The 17,944-nt window shown below is 39.1% G+C and overlaps 1 protein-coding gene across 1 annotated transcript; it reads left to right on the forward strand.

Annotated features, from left to right (window-relative positions):
* Positions 1-4: 4 nt before the first annotated feature.
* Positions 5-17,660, forward strand: FASTKD2 (FASTK mitochondrial RNA regulator 2). Its single transcript, XM_019726902.3, has 12 exons — positions 5-138; positions 831-1,654; positions 4,733-4,836; positions 5,978-6,086; positions 6,360-6,483; positions 6,753-6,892; positions 8,029-8,201; positions 12,683-12,846; positions 13,819-14,031; positions 14,398-14,485; positions 16,347-16,461; positions 17,464-17,660. Exons 2-12 carry the CDS (start codon positions 932-934, stop codon positions 17,581-17,583), a joined length of 2,073 nt encoding a protein of 690 aa, XP_019582461.3. The 5' UTR covers positions 5-138; positions 831-931; the 3' UTR covers positions 17,584-17,660.
* The last annotated feature ends 284 nt before the right edge of the window (positions 17,661-17,944 follow it).

A 17,944-nucleotide genomic window follows, 5' to 3' on the forward strand; every position in this document is an offset into this window, starting at 1 on the left:
TTAAGGGACTCTTTCTACAACCTCTGCGAACGTACACTTTTTGACCTATGAAGGATCCGTCAAATCTCGCGATGCGAGCAGCTCGCGGGGACGCTGTCATGGCGGCGCCTGTATATAACCACGGGGTTCTGACCTAAGGTGAGTGGAGGACGAGCGTAGGTGCAACGGTTGGCGGTACTACATTTTAGACGTATTGCCTTTCGGAGAAAGGTCTCAGGAGTTGCCGGGGCATTAAGTTTAGGGAGGTGCGTTAATGCGAGGCCCAGCTCCGGAGAGACGGGCTCCTGACACTGGCCGAAATCTTGATGAGACTGGCTGGTTGTCTCTCCCAAACGCAGGCCACGTGCAAACATCAGTTTAGTTTGCTGCTTCCTCTCTTGAGCCATTGTGCTTGTTTAAATCCCCATTCTTAACAGTCCGGGTTCTGCTGTTGCTAAACCCTTGTGTTGAAAAGTATACATCAACGTTAGACCTTTAAGTTTCATTGAAGACATCTCCAAGGCAATGGTAACATAAAATACGTTCCTGCGGAGGAAGCTTGGTGGGAACACTTTCACCAGAAATCCACTTCATTTTTTAAAAAAAAAATGTTTATACAACAACCAAGTATCATTTGGTATAAATATCATTTATACCAAAGTAATCTGGCTCCTTTAAGACAACACATAGTGGTAAAGTGAAGGAAACCTATATTGGTAAAAGTTTCACCATTTAATGTAAATCTTTAATGTCTCCATAGATTCCCACTTTAGCCCCTATTTAAATACATTTCACTTATTTAATTAATAAAGTTTTAATTTTTATTCCTTTCATAATTCCTTCCCCTACAGGAAAACAAACAACAGCATGTGTTCTCTTTCCGAGTAGAAGAGACGTTTGTGTCATATTGACAATTTTAAAGCCGTTTGAAAGTGTCTCACTGGATAGCAAAATGAATAACAGAGCAACTTCCTTTTTATGGAACCTCAGACAATTCAGTACTTTAATTCCAACAAGCAGAACTGTGAGGCTGTATCCTTTGGGATTTTGCAGACCAAAAAATGTGTATTCAAACTGGAACCCAAGAAACCTCTTAAATAACTTTGATAACAGAATGCAAGCACCTGTAAGATATCTCTTTCAGGATGCCTTGATTTTTAAATCAGGAGATGATGACTTTCAAACAAAGGGCATGAGCACTGTCACAGTCCTTACATTCTGCAGACCGTTTTGTCCTAGAAGACTGTCCTTTGACTTAGAACACTCTCCTGTCTCTGATAATGGATTGAAGAAAATAAAATTGCATCATGACGCCTCCAATGAAGATGTTCTCACCAAGGAAACAAAACCCACCCCTATCAATTTTAGAAAACTGTCTCAGGAGTGTAATTCCCTGAGTGATGTGTTGGATGCATTTTCAGAAGCACCGACATTTCCTAGTAGTAACTATTTCTCAGCGATGTGGACAATTGCCAAAAGGATGTCCGAGGACCAGAAGCGCTTTGAAAAACAGCTGATGTTTAACCACCCCGCATTTACCCAGCTGTGTGAACACATGATGAGAGAGGCCAAGATCATGCACTATGACCACGTGCTGTTTAGTCTTCATGCGATAGTGAAGCTTGGAATTCCTCAGAACACTCTGCTGGTACAGACTTTGCTGAGGGTGGTCCAGGTAAAATCAAAACGAGACTTAAGCATCCTTTTACTTGGTTTGCATATCTTGAAAGAATGAAGGGAAACAGATGTAGCCTGGCATATTTTGAAATAGTAAGGGGAAACAGAGATGTAGCCTCCATGAAAGAGACTATCAGTGGATTGGTAGTTTCCTTTATATTTCTGCATACATATGATTTAGCGACCTTAAGTTAGCTAGCTCTTTCTTTCCTTTTGCTATGGAAATTTATGAAAGCTTGCCACATTTTTTCTTCTCCAGTGTTGAGTAATAGTGAGTAATAAGCTAAAAGGAGGAGAGAAACAAAATATACAAGAAACGTTATTTGAAGGAAGGAGAGAGGGAAGGGAACTAATATTTTTTGAGTATCTACACTTTTTACCTATATAATCATATTTAATCCTTTCAACAGCCCTGCAGAGTTGATGTTATCTCAGTTTTGCAGATGAGGAAACAGATTTAGTGATATTAATTTAGCAAAATGGCTAACGTCACAGAGCTAATAGATTCATTCATGTAGTAAACATTTATTAGGTGTCAACTGTGTATCAGTTACCGCACTTATCACTAGGGTTATAAAGATACAGAAGACATGATTCCTGCTCTTACAATCTAGAGGGAAGACAGATATTTTGTAGGCAATTACAAAAATAACCAACATTCATTTAACGTCATACATTTACTGTGTTATAGGCAACGTACTGAGAACAAGGGAATATAATTGTGAACAAAACAGTGGCCACACACAACTTTAGGTGAAATGAAACAAAAATATAGAGTTTTATAAGAGTGTATAATTGGCTTCCCGCCTTGTCAGGAGAAGGCCTTTGTAATGGGATGAGGAGGAGGGGGAGGATACCAGATAAGTGTCTGAGGCAGAGATATGTTTAAAAGTAGAATTGCCTCATGTAATCCTCAATGTAGCCTTTTGGAATAAGTGTTGTTACTCTCATCTTACTCATCATTAAGAAATTTAGACTTATACAGGTTAAATAACTTGCCAAAGGTCACATGTCTGTTAATGTCACTGTTTGTAGGTACTTTATAAATATTTGCCGAATGAATGAACAAACACCTAGTCCATGGTAGAACTAGGATTTACACCCAGTGGGAGGTGATGTCTAAGCGGAATCCAAGGCATCAACAGCAGTTTGTGAGAGATCAATAATGAAGGGGATGATGCTTCAATCAGGAGGAGATTGCGTGGTTACCCCCGAGCAAAAGTTTGGCAAGTTTGAGGAACTGAAAGTGGTTTGATATGGCTGAAGTACTGGAATGCTGGGGTTGTGTGTTTGAGGGAGTGGGGAGGAAATTATGTATGTGGTGGTCAAGGAGGAGGGGTTAGGATGTGTAATGCCAAGACAGGAGGCTGGAGGACAGGGGCTGAATCACAAAGAGCTGTTTATGCCTAGCTAAGGAGTTTGGATTTATCCTATAGGCAATGAAGATCCATTGAAGTATTTTAAGCAAGGGGTCAATGTGCTCAAATTTGTATTTTAGATCATTGTATGAGGGGAAAATGGATTGGAAGAAGGATGAAATTAGGTGGAGGAGCCACTTTTAGTTTCACACAGGGGAGTCAGTATCCTGTTTGATGTCACTGAAACTACACCAGATGTGATGAGGGAAGGATAGCTTATTAAAGTAATCATTTGCCTTTTAGGAGCGGACACTTCAGACTTGTAAACTCAGTAATCATAATGAAATAATTTTTAAAAAGACAGAAATTTCCTGAGAATGATCTGACATATATCCTATTCTATAGAATTCAAGAATTGGGTTTATAGGTATACGAGTTTTTAATTTTAAGTTTTTACATTAGTGTGATTTCCGTATGTCCTCAACCAGGAACTAATTTTTACTCTGTGTGTGTGTGTGTGTGTTTAAACAACAGAATATCCATGTTTACTTGGTAGACTGTGTCCCATCCTAGTTATTTTAAAGTGATTATATAATAGTAAGTCACTTCACCTGGTCAGAGATGCTGTTACTAGACTTTGGACAGGTATTCACATCAGCACAGCATTTGCATTGGTGAGGGGTGGATATTTGGAATCAAAATATTTGAATGTATGATTGTGGCTCATTGACCTGTTGGAATGTTGTAAAGACATTTTAGCTAGAGATGAACAGACAGTATGTGATCAATAAATTTGCCCTTCAAACACATAGCCAAATGATGCTTCCTTTCACAGTAGATATTTATGACATGTTGTAAATTGTTATGGAAACCCTCCCAAGGGAATGAGATTTCTTTTTTCTTCCAGCCTTATCCATTTCTTATCTGGTTCTGACTTGAGACTTTGTGCCTTGTTAGTCATTTAATTTTAGCAAAAGATCATACCTCTTGCAGCTTAAGTTTCCTCAGATATGATCCCAACTATTCTTGTGAGGTGTACAGACACATTTGTGATTAAATTGTAGAGCACTAGGTAAGCTGTGTTTTTATTATCTGTTTTCCAAATTATGCCCACTGCCATTTCTGAGATCTAAATTAGTACGCTAACCAAAAGGGACCTGAAAAAAGGATCTGGGTCCTGGGGCTCCCCTGGAGACCCAGATAATGGTGGTGGAATGTGACAGTGTGGATCAGAAGATCAACAGCTGAAGTTACAGTTTGATACCCAGGAAAGGATACAGGGAAATTAAAAGGACAGAGTTATCTATGGTTCTTTAGGGGAGGGCAAATTGCCCTCTATACCCCCAGTAGCTTTTATATTACTGCACTTATTGTTGTCTTCATGATGCCCTTGAGTCCTAAGAAGAGGTAAAAATAATGTTTGATAAAAGTTATTTCAAAATCAGAGGAATATAATCAATGTCAAATGAATTTTCAGTGATAATGGTGAATGTAAACAAGTGTTGATGCATAAAAGAGCATGTATTGGTTATTTGGAAAATTCATTACGTACGACCTTTTAGATCCTAAAGATGGTGTTTATTGAGGACTGACTGTGTGAATTATTGGTGTGATACTTAATCCTTTAATTGAAAGCATCAGTTCAGTGGTTTTGCTTGGATGTGATAGTCTACTATGGGGTCATCATCTGTCGTGTTTTTGTAATTATATTTCCACAGGAGCGTATCAATGAGTGTGATGAGAAATGTCTTTCAGTTTTGTCAACTGTTTTAGAGGCAATGGAGCCATGCAAGAATGTGGATGTTCTTCGAGAAGGATTGCGGTGAGAACTCTCTTATGCTTTCGTCATGTGGCAATCTCTGTTTCTCTAATATCTCAAATCAAAAACCAAAGATGAAATCTCAATGAGGTTTGTTTTGGTTTGGGGGAGACTTTGATGGTAGTTTTAATATCTTGTTAAACTTAAAATTCTGACTCTGGATCAGGTAAAGGTAGAAATAATGCTTCTTTTAAGGTCCACCATAAAAAAAGGTATGGATAACATTGAAATGAAATTTAAAAGAGTACTGATAAGACAAGTACCCATCTGACACTCTACAAAACCTTTACAACATTATTGATTATATTTCCCCAAACTGTCTTTCGTATCCCTCTGGCAATATGTCTCATTAGGGAGACCACTTCATGGACGGTGTAGATGCCTGACCACTGCACTGTACACCTGAAGCTGAAGCTGGATAATATTGAATAATAGTTGTATGTCAATTATAACTATATATATACATATGTGTGTATATATATATATATATACATACATATGTATATATATGTATATATGTGTGTATATATATGTGTGGTCATGGGATGTGGAGTACAGTATAGGGAATATAGTCAATGGAATTGTAACCGCTATATACGATGTCAGAGGGGCAATAGATTGGGGGAAGGGGGTTATCACTTTGTGAGGGGGTTACTATTACATTGTTTCGTACACCTGAAACTAATAATAAAAAAAAGGGTACCGATGTGGGCTGGGGGAGAATTGACAGGTATTCAATTCATAATGATTATTTGACCACTATGTGGATGTTATATGACACTGGACTGGCTTGACCAGGAGCTTAAGTTTTATGATTTATAAAATTGATGCAACTGATATAATGTCATGGATCAGGGAGGATAATACTTAATTCTCTGTTTAATTGACTATGCATTGGATATCTTGTTATAATCTGCTGATGTGATTTGTTAATTCATAAAGACAGCAGAATAATGTGAGAAGAAATAGTGCTAGACTGGTCCTGGATCTTTCACTAACTACTTACATTATCATGGGCAGATAGAGCATTTCTATTGACTTCATATTTCTTGCATAGAAGTAGGAGCTAGACCAAATGACTTTTAAGATTTTTCTTCTGGTTTTAAGATTCTAGGATTGTGATAGTTATTGTGTTTGATTATAGGATACTAGTTGATCAGCAAATTTGGAAAATAGAACGTGTCTTCACATTACAAGCTGTGATGAAATGTATTGGAAAAGATGCACCAATTGCTCTTAAAAGAAAAATGGAGGTAAACCTGAATTTTCTCTAGTGGGTGAGATTTGAAAAAAAATATTTCTTGTGAACTGCTATCACTTCTTAAAGTCAATTTTTTAGGACATTGTGCTTTTGGGTTTAACTATGCTAAAGTGGAAAAACAGAAGTAGATTTATGTTTCTATATAAATATATCTATATTTAATTTATATATCTATTTGAGTCATTTTGCTCAGTCCTTTGTATTTAAAAATGAAAGTTTAATTTATTTTGCCACAAATGATAAATTTAATCTTGTTTTCCTTTAGATGAAAGCCTTGAGAGAATTAGACAGATTTTCTATTTTGAATAGCCAGCACATGTTTGAGGTCCTAGCCGCCATGAATCATCGTTCTATTATACTTCTGAACGAATGCAGTAAGAAGGTCCTAGGTAAGGGGAAGTTAATGATTTCTAGTATGTGACCTACTGTTCTGGGCTATATTTGTGTTAAGAACATTGCTATTACTGTATGAAAAATGTCTGATGATATGATTAGATCTAAATTTTATTTTTGCCTGTAGTTTTTTGTTTTTTACAAAATACAGAGCTTTTTTTTTTGTTTTTTTGTTTTTGGCAAAAGTATTGAGTACAGAGCGTCTTGGATCTTACATTCAAAACCATCTGGTAATTTTGCTTCTTTATTTAACTCATTCTTAAAGGTAATATCCATGGGTGTCCTTTTAGAATATTGATGAGCATATTGCAGTCTTGCAAAGACCTCCGATACCGTAATTTAGATCTTTTCAAGGGAATAGCAGATTATGTGGCTACAACTTTTGACATCTGGAAGTCGAAACAAGTAAGTATGTTAATAGTTTAGAATAAGCCTCAGAAACTGTCAAGAGTATATTAACTCATTTAGCATGCTAAGTATTTCTCTGTCAACTTTACAGAGATACCAAAATATTCTAATGCTAAATTGACTTTAGGAAAATTAGCTCCTTATCATTTCTGTCTGGGAGTTACCAGTTAATGTACTGTTTAATCTTTTGACCATTTTTCTATCTCAAATAAAAATTGTCTAAAGTTTGCTATTCTATTTGTTTCTTAAAAGGTTGTTTGGCACTTTGGATAATTAGGATTTGTTTTTCTCCTTTTTTGGTTAGATTTAGAATAATGAATATGGGTGATATGAGAGGCTTATGCTTTTTGAAGAATAAAATGTAGTTACTTAATGATCACGTCTATCTATAATATTTATGGAAAGTTTGCTGGTTTCCTTCAGAGTGAGGGCCTTTACGTTCAGGGGTTGTGTTAGTAATATAAATCTGAATGTAGCAGTTGGTAAAAACTTATTTTTGCAATTGAGCAGTGGTAACTGTGTTAGATCACTAGACTCAGTTTACTTTGTAGGGTAAGATGAATATTGAGTTGGCCATGGAAATTGATTTTAGAAAGAGAAGTACTTATGAGAAAGACCAAAAGGGAAATGACAAGTGAACTGGAAATTTTGATTTCATCAGATTATTTCATCTCTGTTGCCATTTATAGAAATGTATCATGAATATAGAAATTTTGAGTTATCTCATATGTTAAAATATAGGAAGTGTCTAGGTTTGGAATGGGGAGCAGTTCAAAATTGAGTTGATAATTTTTTAAAATTTCAGAAAGTTATATGAGTATTTAAAGTAGTTTTCAGATACGTTGTATGAAAAGCCTATAGAAAATGATTTATTTTTAAATGAAATGGAAACATGGAAACCATTGTATACTCTGGTTCTCCCCTTGTAGAAAGAGTTTGCTTATTAACGTAATACCTGATTTAAACGTTACTGGAACAGATTTTGTGAGGAAAAGATAATTGTTCCTTTTTAGGGAATATTCTCTTGATCAGGACAGTTCCATTGCTGTTTAAGTTTTTTGAGCTCTAAAGAAATTACTACTAGCATGCAGTAATTATTAAAAAGTTTTTCCTCAATTCACTCTTCTTTTAAGGTTCTGTTTCTCCTCATTTTATTTGAAAACCTTGGCTTTCGACATCCTCATCTGATGGACTTATTTATGAAGAAAGTAGTAGATGAACCTGACTTCCTAAACATGCAGAGTGTTGTTTCTGTTCTTCATGTGTATTCTTCTCTCAATCACACCTACCGGTGCCTGACCCAAGAGTATGTACTTGTTCTTTTTTTCACTTTTTTATTGCCGTATAACATACTTACAGAAAAGGTTACAAATCGTCACAAGGTCAGTGAATCATTACAAGCGCTTACATCCATGGCCGTCATCCATGTCAAGAAGTAAAACATAGCATTCCTTATTTCTGAAGTCACATTTTTAATGTTATTTTTGCTGTGTATTGTCTTGCTTGTTCCTTTGTTCTTCCTGATATATTTGTTACTTCAGCATAGGAGTCAGTCTTCATTTCAAACTCTCCCAGCTTATTCCCTCAGCTCCTCAGTTCATAGTTCAGTTTTGACCCTAACTATTCATTAGGTCCCAAACTACTGCCTCCTAGTCATTTTATTTTTTATCACAGCCATGCATTTCTACTAAACACAGCAATTCCTCAGACTCGCCAGCCTCTTTCATCCCTCTGCTTTCCACCCAGAACATCTTTCCTTCCTCTCTACATCAGTTAGGGTTCGTTACAAACTAGGAACACACATAAAATGTAATTTGTTAGAACAGTGGTTAAGAGCAGCGACTCTGGAGATATCTTGCTTAGGTTTGAATCCCAGCTCTGCCACTCATTAGCTACTTCACTTTTGGCAAGTTACTTATCTCTGCCTCAGCTTCTTTCATCTGCTAAAATGGGGAGAAGAAATAAGAGTTATTTCTAATCACGTTGGATAGTTTTGAGGATTAAATGAGTCAACCTATGTCAAGTTCTTAAAACAATTCCTAGCATACAGTCATTGTCAGATTAACAAAAAAATAGACTGCAGGTCACAGAGGCCTTGGAGGAACAAAGTAGGGCAGTTCTAAGGGTCTCAGTGGCAAACTTCACAGGCTATGTCTTTGTCCTCCAGTGACTTGACTCCAACTGCTTGACTTCAACTGTGGTTTTCCCTCATGATTCAGATTTCCAAAAGAGAAAATCTGACTGAGTTTGGGTTACGTGCCCACCCATTTGCGGCCCGTACTCAAGGAAGTGATGCTGGGCCAACTAAAAAGCAATTGCCCGTTATACGCTCCATGATACTGAGAGACTCAGTATTATTTCCTGTGCCTTCTCTAATTGTCGCCATCAGAGCCCCTGTGCTGTCCTGTCACATCTTATACATGTCACTAATACATGTCGAGAAGCCTGTCTCTTCCTCAGTCAGAAAGCGCTTTAGAGTCAAATCCAGGTTCCTGGTAGTCTGAACTTAGCACAGAGCCTGGTTTAGAATACACATTGAATAAAGCTTGAAAAATGTTCCCCAGATTCAGTCTTCTTCTATTCCCCTGATTTTCTTATGAGGCTGGCTCCCATGTACCTCCTATGCTCCCTTGACTAATACTGTCAAGCTGAGTGGTAATTAAATCTTTAGAAACAGCCCCATGGATTCCATGGGATTAGAAAAACAAATACTGGGTGGTTATCCCAAGATATAACTTTGTCCAATAAAATTATTATATTGGAAATAGAGGGTGGGTAACAAAAGTCATCCTCACTTGTCACATAAAGGTTGGGAAATTCCATAAAACACACAAGGAGGTATATCCTGCAGAGGGGGAGTCACGAATGACATACTTTTGTCTGTCTGCTCTGCTTTCATCTACCTACTGATTCTCAACAGGGGCTGATTTTGCCTCCGAGGGGACATTTGGTGCTATCTGGAGATTAGTTTTCATGCTGGGTGTGTGTGTAGGTAGGAGAGTACTAATGTCCTCTCATGGATAGAGGCCAGGGATGCTGGTAACATCGTACTATGCACAGGATAGCGCCACACAAAGGAGTACCCATCCCAAATGGCAGTACTGCCGAGACTAAGGAAGCCTGACCCAACACTTAACCTCCCACCTCAACATTTCTCCTTTGGAGAGATGGGAGAGTGCGAGTGTAGCGGACAGATCAAGACGAATCAGTCAGAATTTCCGGGTGCCCATAATGTGCACTTGCCCGAATTTGGTGTCTCAAGAGTATAGAAGAAGTTTGTGTTCCCCCTCCTTCCTAGTCCAGGTAAGGAGGCAAATGTTGCACATGCAGAAGAAGGCAGTAAATGGTAGGTACCAGATGAACGCTTGATGGAGGAGGGAGAAAGGAAGATGGCGTCTTAGGCTGGAATGGCAAAGGTTTTAGAAGCAGGATAACTCAAAGCATTTGGGGAGTGAGTTGACTAGAAGAGATGGATTAGGTAGGAGAATGGTAGAACGTTTGGCTTAGCACATTGTATATCCACATGCTATACATTAAGCATTTTATTTATGTGATGGCCCCTGGGAGAGAAGGTGTGTTAAATCCAGTGTCTTCCTGGGTTTGAAACCCAAGGAAGAAAGCACATAGCATTTAAACTCTCTCATTTCAGTCCTTTGGTTTCTCCTCTTCTTGATCTGTGCTTAATCACCCTGTAGCTAATCCCAGACTTGCATTTCTGGTCAGTAGTGTGCTCATGGACTCCAGAACTCCTGTGGATTGCATGTGGTCACTGGAGACCCCACAAGTGTCTCATGTTCAATGATTCTGCAAGTCTGCTCGTTCTTTTTCTTTTTTGTCAGTTATTTACTCTTTACCAACCACCATGCAATGTGATTTTTTTAACCACTTTTTTGAGGTATGATTAATATGAAAAAATGGTACATACTTAATGTGTTATTGGTGAGTTTTTAGCTCCTTATTCTCATTTCATCCTTTTCCACTAACATTCTCTTCCTTGTATCTTCGTCTTTTTGTTCATTTAGTCAGAAACATACCAAATACTCAGGTATTTAGGACAACAATGAAAAAGACATAATCCTTTTTGTCAGAGGATTCTGTGTATTGGTGAGGTAGACTCATAAATTGACAAATATAGCATGAAAATTGGAGCGACAGCATTTTATATGGAGGCCATATGGAAACAGGAAGGAGGTGCCAGGACGCAGGTTGAGGTGGGGGCCAAGTAGTGCTGCCTGGAGGAGGTGGTACCTGAGAAGACCTTAACAGATGGATAGATAGGAGGGAAGAGAAGCAGAGAGGGACATTTGGGGTAGAAGGACTCCATATTCAAGTCAGGGACGAAAGAAACAGCAGAGCGTGTGCAGCAAACAGCAGAGCAAACAACCTGTAGTTTGGTGTTTCTGAAGCATGAGGTGCAGCAGAAGGAGTGGGATGAGAGGACTGGAGAGGTGAGAACCACTCTGCAGCCCTGCCCTCTCGTGCTGCGTACTGCAAATTTAGTCCGTTTTCAGTGTAACAAGTGCCGCCATGCTGTTGTCTCCAGGACTTGTTCCCATCCCTTTGTAGTTCCCCAGTCCTACTTAGCCTGCCACCTACCGCCAGCCGCTGCCTCCCTCCCTCACCCATCTGCTCCTACCCATCGACGGGCCAGCTGACCTCATGCCTTTTCCTTCATAGCTTCATTGTTGGAAGGGATTACTTCTGGGCTATAGGAATCACTTCTCTCTGCCTAGTTACTGGAGCACAAATAGCGCACACTTTCAGGGCTTCATTTCTTTGCTCAGTTTCAAATGATCGTCCCTTTTCCCGTCTTATCCCCTTATTGAAATCCTCCTTATCCCAAAGCTACTCTACCTACTTTCTTTCCTGTGCACCATCACAGTGCTTTGCACGTACTTCGTGTTTGTCTGACAGCGATATATAGCGTATGCCCTAAGTCAGACTGACCTGGGTTCAGAGGGTACGTGTACTATTGATCAGCAGTATCCCCTGGGCGAGTGACCTTCCCTTGTTTTGATCTTTCCTTTCTTCATCTGTGCTGAACTGCTTTGTGATACTGGGTCGTAGGATTAGGTCATAGTTCTTTTAACTGAGTATTTTTTTTAATCTTAAAAAAACATTTATAAGATGAATTTCACATAAAATTCAACTTTTTAAAGTGAATAATTCAGTGCCATTTGGTACATTCACAGTGCTGTGTAACCCCCACCTCTATCAATTTCCAAAACATTTTCATCTCTACCTGTGGGTGTCACCTCTCTGTTGTTTCCTTGCTCTGTAGTACAGGACTTAACTCACAGTATTGATAGCCAGAGAATATTGATTGGTTGTAAAACCACAGTGGTGTTCCAGGCCTTCTAAACATACTCATGATAAAAGTCTAGCATAATGGTTAAAAGGCTATAGAGACTGACAACTTGGGTTTGAATGCTGTCTCTGCTACTTTCTGGCTGTGTGTTCTCGGTCAAGTTACTCAACTCCTCTGAGCCTGTTTACTCATCTTTATTATGAGGATAATAATAACATTTACCCCATAGTTTTAATAGGAATTAAATAAGTTAATAAAACATTTGCCCTGTGTAAGACATATAGCAGTCGCTAACATTTATTGAGTATATATTTATTAAGAGATAGACCCCTGACCTGAAAGATGTATTGATATAAGATTTTCTTGTCTCCTCTTTTTGGTCTCCTTAAAGCGATTGGTTCTATGACACCTCACTAGCTCTACCATAACCTTATCTTCTCTTTGTATTTGAAAGCTGACTTTCCTTTGTTGCCCTGAAGGTTCCTAGATGCTATGGCCAGTGCTCTGACTGCTTATCTTCACCACATCTCTTCTGAAAACCTATTGAATGCGGTGTATTCGTTTTGCTTGATGAACCATTTTCCCTTGGCCCCTGTTAATCAGCTTCTTCAAAAGGACATCGTCAATGAGCTGCTGACATCAGGTGGGATATCAGTGCCAGGTGGTGACGGAAATGAGGCAGTGCCACCCACTACCGTGTGGTTCTGCGTGGGGTCTTGGTGGGAGCAGAGGTGGTCCAACCATGCAGAACAGGTGCGACTGAGGAAAGGGCCGATAATGGGGAAGTGAAGGGTCAGTGCTTCCCACCAGTGAACCTGTGGCGCCACCTTGAGTGACAGGTCCTACGTATTAGGCAGGAATGAGAAACACATCATCATCGTTCTTTTTATTCACACTTTATGCACCTATGCAGAGGCTAAACGTTGACGTCATTCTTTATGCCTTGATGGAAGCGTTTGTACTTCCTGATCCTTACATGTCACGTCTGAAGCCAAGTTAAGTCAACTTTTACAGCTCTCACTGCTTTGTCTCTCCTGGCCTTAATGAGGGCTCAGCCTGTTAGATCAAGAAACCAAATAGTTATCAAAGTAGTGAACTTCTTTACTCTAGGAGCCAAATTAATTATTGATTTTTGATCTTTAATAGCAAACAAGGAAAAGCAATATATCAGGCTAGGTATACAAAATGTGATGATGTGCCCCCGAGAATAGAGTAGTTTAAATTCTTTTAAAAACTACGTTATGAAATTCCAAAGCTGCATTGGGAAGAAGGAAGACCACGTGCTGGTTTTTCAAGCAATCTAATGTGGGGGAAATAGCCTGGAACCCAGGAGACCTGGAGTCTAGTCCCAACTTTGCCTTTAGTTGACCATGAGGCGTCTTAACATTCCTGGGCATTTCCTCATCTCTTCAGTGAAGACTTCAGACTTGAAAGATACTTTCAACCTTAAAAACATCAATTCCTGGGTATTGATCTAGATACTGTGGGAACTAGGGAGACACAAAGAGTCCTCCTGATAAGAAACAGATAACCAGAAATACAGATGCATTCATATAGGTTCTTAAATGTGGCATTGATATTTTTTCTTACCTCCGTATTTCTTTCTCTTTTCTAGGTGACGTGGAGAGGAATGTCCGCAAGCTTCATATTTTGACTACCTGCCTACAGCTTGATGATACTTCGTATCACAAGGCCACCGGCTTCGCACTGCCACCGCTGCCGTCCACACCATCACGTCCTAACGCAAAGGTTGCCGAGGCACTAAGAAGCCTTCTGGGAGAAGGATGCTTCTCAGAAAACGTGCAGTTGCCACATAATTATCATATCGGTATGATACAATTTTCCTTTCTTCTGTTCTATTTATTTTCCTTTCTTCCTGACACAAGATTAGGATTAGCATGGCAGCTTAGTGTTGTGCACAAGGCCGGACTGCTGACTCGTGCTGGGACGTCAGGCTCTCCCAGGCTCCCTGTCCTTGTGTGTGAAATGGCAGTAGTAATAGTGTCCCCTCCTAGGGTTCCTGTGGTGAGTCAGTGAGGTCGTACGTGTAAAATCCAGACCAATGTCTGGCATGTGGTAAGCCCAATGTATGGTAGCTGCTGCCAGTGTTAATTGGTGGTAGTAGGAGACATTTGGGAAGAGAAAATCACTTTGAGCAATGTTTGAAAACTTAATATCAATTCTTTTCTTTCAGATTTTGAAATCAGAATGGACACTAACAGGAGTCAAGTGCTTCCACTTTCTGATGTGGATGCGGTAACTCCTGCTACAGATAGTCAAAGGTGTGTATTGGTTTGCTGAGCTTTCTCAATTTAATTCTTAATTCTCGAAGACTTCCTATTAAGTAGCAGTAGCAGTACTAATGCCTTATATTTGTCTGGAGCTCGGAATGCACCAAGAGACTTCTCATCCATTAGTTTACTCCTTAGGTGTAAGTCTGGGCACTGGTTGAAGATAGAGGACTGGCATTGGGTCATTTAATGAAATAGGCAATTTAAAAAATTTTAGGTTTTACAGCTAAATAGTTCCAGAAAACAATGTTAACATAATTGAAACTATCAGTGCAGTGTAAACGTTTGGCAAGATAACATAATATTGATCATAAAGAATTAAGGCTTCTACAGAAATCAAATACCCAATAAATATTTTGCTGTACCCCAAGACCTTTGTAAAGGTAGAGAAACTTTAGCTTTTTAATGAAGCTGTGTAGTACATGGGTCAACCTGTATTGAAGTTATTTGTAGTTTCCTTGGCCCACACACTACAGATGGGTGTCTCTGGAAAAAATGTGATGCTACATTGGAGAGAATGTCCTGCCTTTCAAGCAGGTGCATCAGATCGTGTTGCACACACCCCATGTTCAGTCAGCTTTTGTGAAAAAGCTCCCCTACGCCCGGTGGGGCACCCAAGATGAATCAGACGTGGATCCTGACCCCAAGGCTCTCATTTCCCATAATGCTTTGTAAGACATGCTCATAAATACAGTAGAGAGAGGTACAGAAGAAAATCTGTAGGATTCCCTCTTATCTGCCCACCCCTCTCCATTCACATACAACTCTGTAACTTTTCCCCCTTTCTGAATCCATCTAGCTTGTTCCTTGGCCTTCTTTTTCAACTGCTGTCTATACGTGTTACCAATATCCCCTCAAAAGAGGCTTTCTCTCTGATGTTGCTCAAAGATCATTTTTCTTTCCCAGGTACTCCACTGTTCTGGCATAATAATAGAACATAGAAGTTCTCAGCGTAAAGTACTGAGAAAAAGTGAGGAATTAGAGCATTCCTTTAAATACATAACATTTCTCTTATCGTTATCTCAGATAACAGCCCGAGTATAACAGAGGATGGTAAGGATACAAATGTCTTTCTTTTCCCCAGTGGACCTTAATCTTTCCAAAGGCAAAGAATAATGAAAAAAACAAATTACACATTTCACATTTTTGTTACACATACTGATTTTATCTTTTTAACAGTCTTACCTTTCCTTTAGTGTTTTCTTCTTTGTATTTGGTCTCCCTGTTCTCATTTTTAAATGCTCTTTCTGGGAGGCAGTATGTACAAGGAGAGCTTTGGTACCAAGCCTCTGTCGGTCCTACCAGTACTAGTAGCGTAAATAATTACATTTAGATCAAAGGTTAGCACTGCATAGGAAAGCCTTAAACTGGGAGCTCTCATTTCTGAAATTTTTCCTCATCAAGAATGTAGCCACCCTTAAAGATGGTTTAGGGATAACTGTGTAAAACATTGTTGTAAGCTTTTGGTTACTAAAGTAGCATTCATAGACTGGAATCGCTACAGAAGCCAAGTAACAGGGCAGTGAAGGCCTGCGACGGTGGGGAGTGGTGAGGGCGGTGGGGAGCAGTGAGACCAGTGGAGAAGGTGAGGCCGGTGGGGAAGGTGAGGCTGGTGGGGAGCGGTGAGGCCGGTGGGGAAGGTGAGGCCGGTGGGGAAGGTGAGGCCGGTGGGGAAGGTGAGGCCGGTGGGGAAGGTGAGGCCGGTGGGGAAGGTGAGGCCGGTGGGGAAGGTGAGGCCTGTGGTCCGGTAGTGGAGAGCTCAAGTTTGCAACCTCCAAAGAACAGGAGTACAGCCACATTGTAAATGATCATCGCATTAGCAACTAATCTCATACTATGTTTTTGTTTTCAGAGTAGCTGTACTATGTGTTCCTAGATCTACGTACTGTTTGGATTCAAACCACCCCAGAGGATTCCTTGCTATGAAAATGCGGCATTTGAAAGTCATGGGTTTTTATGTGATCTTGGTAAGAAAACTATGCAAATGAAATATCTTTCAAGTTACTGAGGTCCATTCTGCCAGGAATATTGTGGTTACAGCTGGTTACTAGGACCCTACAGAAATTGTCAGCAGTATTAGAATAAGCATTGTAGTTATTATTTTCTTTGAAAAAGAACATTCCTAGTACATGGTCTGGCTTCTACTCAGCTGATTACTGTCACTAGGGTTTTATAAGTGCTACATTTGGTCAACTGTAATTCTTTTTGTTAAGAAGAAAAATGTAAGTAATATATTTTCTTATTTAATTTAGGACACATGAAACCATATTCAGTTTCTAGGTTATCATGAACAAGGGAGGAAAAGATGTTAATTAAAGCTTTGTTTTCACCGGCCAGCGTGAGGCTGTTATAGGATGTTTGTCACCAGAAAAAGCTGGATGGTTGTAAGAGGATGATTCTTCCTCTTCCCTCTTATGCTTCATTTTGATGCCGAGCGCCACAGCTGTTTTTGAACAGCCTCTCCAGGTGTCTCTGTGTGGAGCAAGAACTTTATGCATAAATTTATATTCATGTTGATGTTGGGATCTATCTAAATGCCACTCATTCAGTGCCGCACATAATGTGGAATGGAAACATTTGAATCTTGATTCTGTCCGTTAGTATACCAGAAAGGATTGTGCATGGGTCCTGAGGAGAAGATGGCCCGTTTCTCTTAATGGCGTACTGTTTAAGACTTTTTTTCATATTGGCTATTATATATATTCTAGGGAAAATTATCCCAAGGAAGAACTTTTTGCACCCTTTCGAGGAATTTTAAAGTTTTTATAACTTTCAGTGTTAGTGTTTTCTTCAATCCTACAACATAGTCTTACTAAGCCTTTAAAATATGAGTAATTATAAGATAACATTTGATTTTAAAAATAAATCAGCTTGATATTACTTTAGCATGCTTAGGTCTTGAAACTAGCTTTTATTTCATGTGTCAGCATTTTTTTGCAAACTGATCGTTTTCCTCTTTCTTTGATAAGGTCAAAAATTGGGAGATGGAAAAACTAAGGATGGAGGATGCAGTCACATTTTTGAAGTCTGAAATCTATTCAACTGAAGACCTTCCAACTGCTGATGTTAATTTTCAAAGCACATGTTAAAGTACAAAGCAACCTTTTCATATTAGGAGACATCAATTTGCAAAATAACTTTAATAAAGATGCAATTCAGTTGTCAATGGAATTCACCTGACTACTCACCATAAAAAATGTGTTACTACAGTTCACTGTTAAAATTAATTTTAAGAATGGAGGAAATATTCTTATTGGCATTTTAGAATATGGTGAGAAAATTCCAGAAGGGTCATTTTTCCAACCATAACTATTCCCTCTAGTGCGCAGATATTTGACAGATTCATGAGCTCTAGGCTTTACTGTTTCTCATCAGTTTTGACGGATTGGAAACTAGTTTCTTAGTTGTGATGGGTTGCAGGTAAGTTGGTGTGGACAGTCCTTGTTTGGA

The sequence above is a fragment of the Rhinolophus sinicus genome, chromosome 17, assembly GCF_057876585.1.
Source record: "Rhinolophus sinicus isolate RSI-liver-muscle chromosome 17, RSI-T2T, whole genome shotgun sequence".
NCBI classification, from domain to species: Eukaryota; Metazoa; Chordata; class Mammalia; order Chiroptera; family Rhinolophidae; genus Rhinolophus; species Rhinolophus sinicus.

What these genes read in the sequence shown, in the direction of transcription:
- FASTKD2 (XM_019726902.3), top strand. Translation starts at nt 932, where the DNA reads ATGAATAACAGAGCAACTTCCTTTTTATGGAACCTCAGACAATTCAGT. An exon ending in CTCTTAAAAGAAAAATGGAG is followed by an intron (nt 6,087 to 6,359) that starts GTAAACCTGAAT and finishes GTTTTCCTTTAG; the next exon opens with ATGAAAGCCTTGAGAGAATT. An exon ending in TGGGTTTTTATGTGATCTTG is followed by an intron (nt 16,462 to 17,463) that starts GTAAGAAAACTA and finishes TTCTTTGATAAG; the next exon opens with GTCAAAAATTGGGAGATGGA.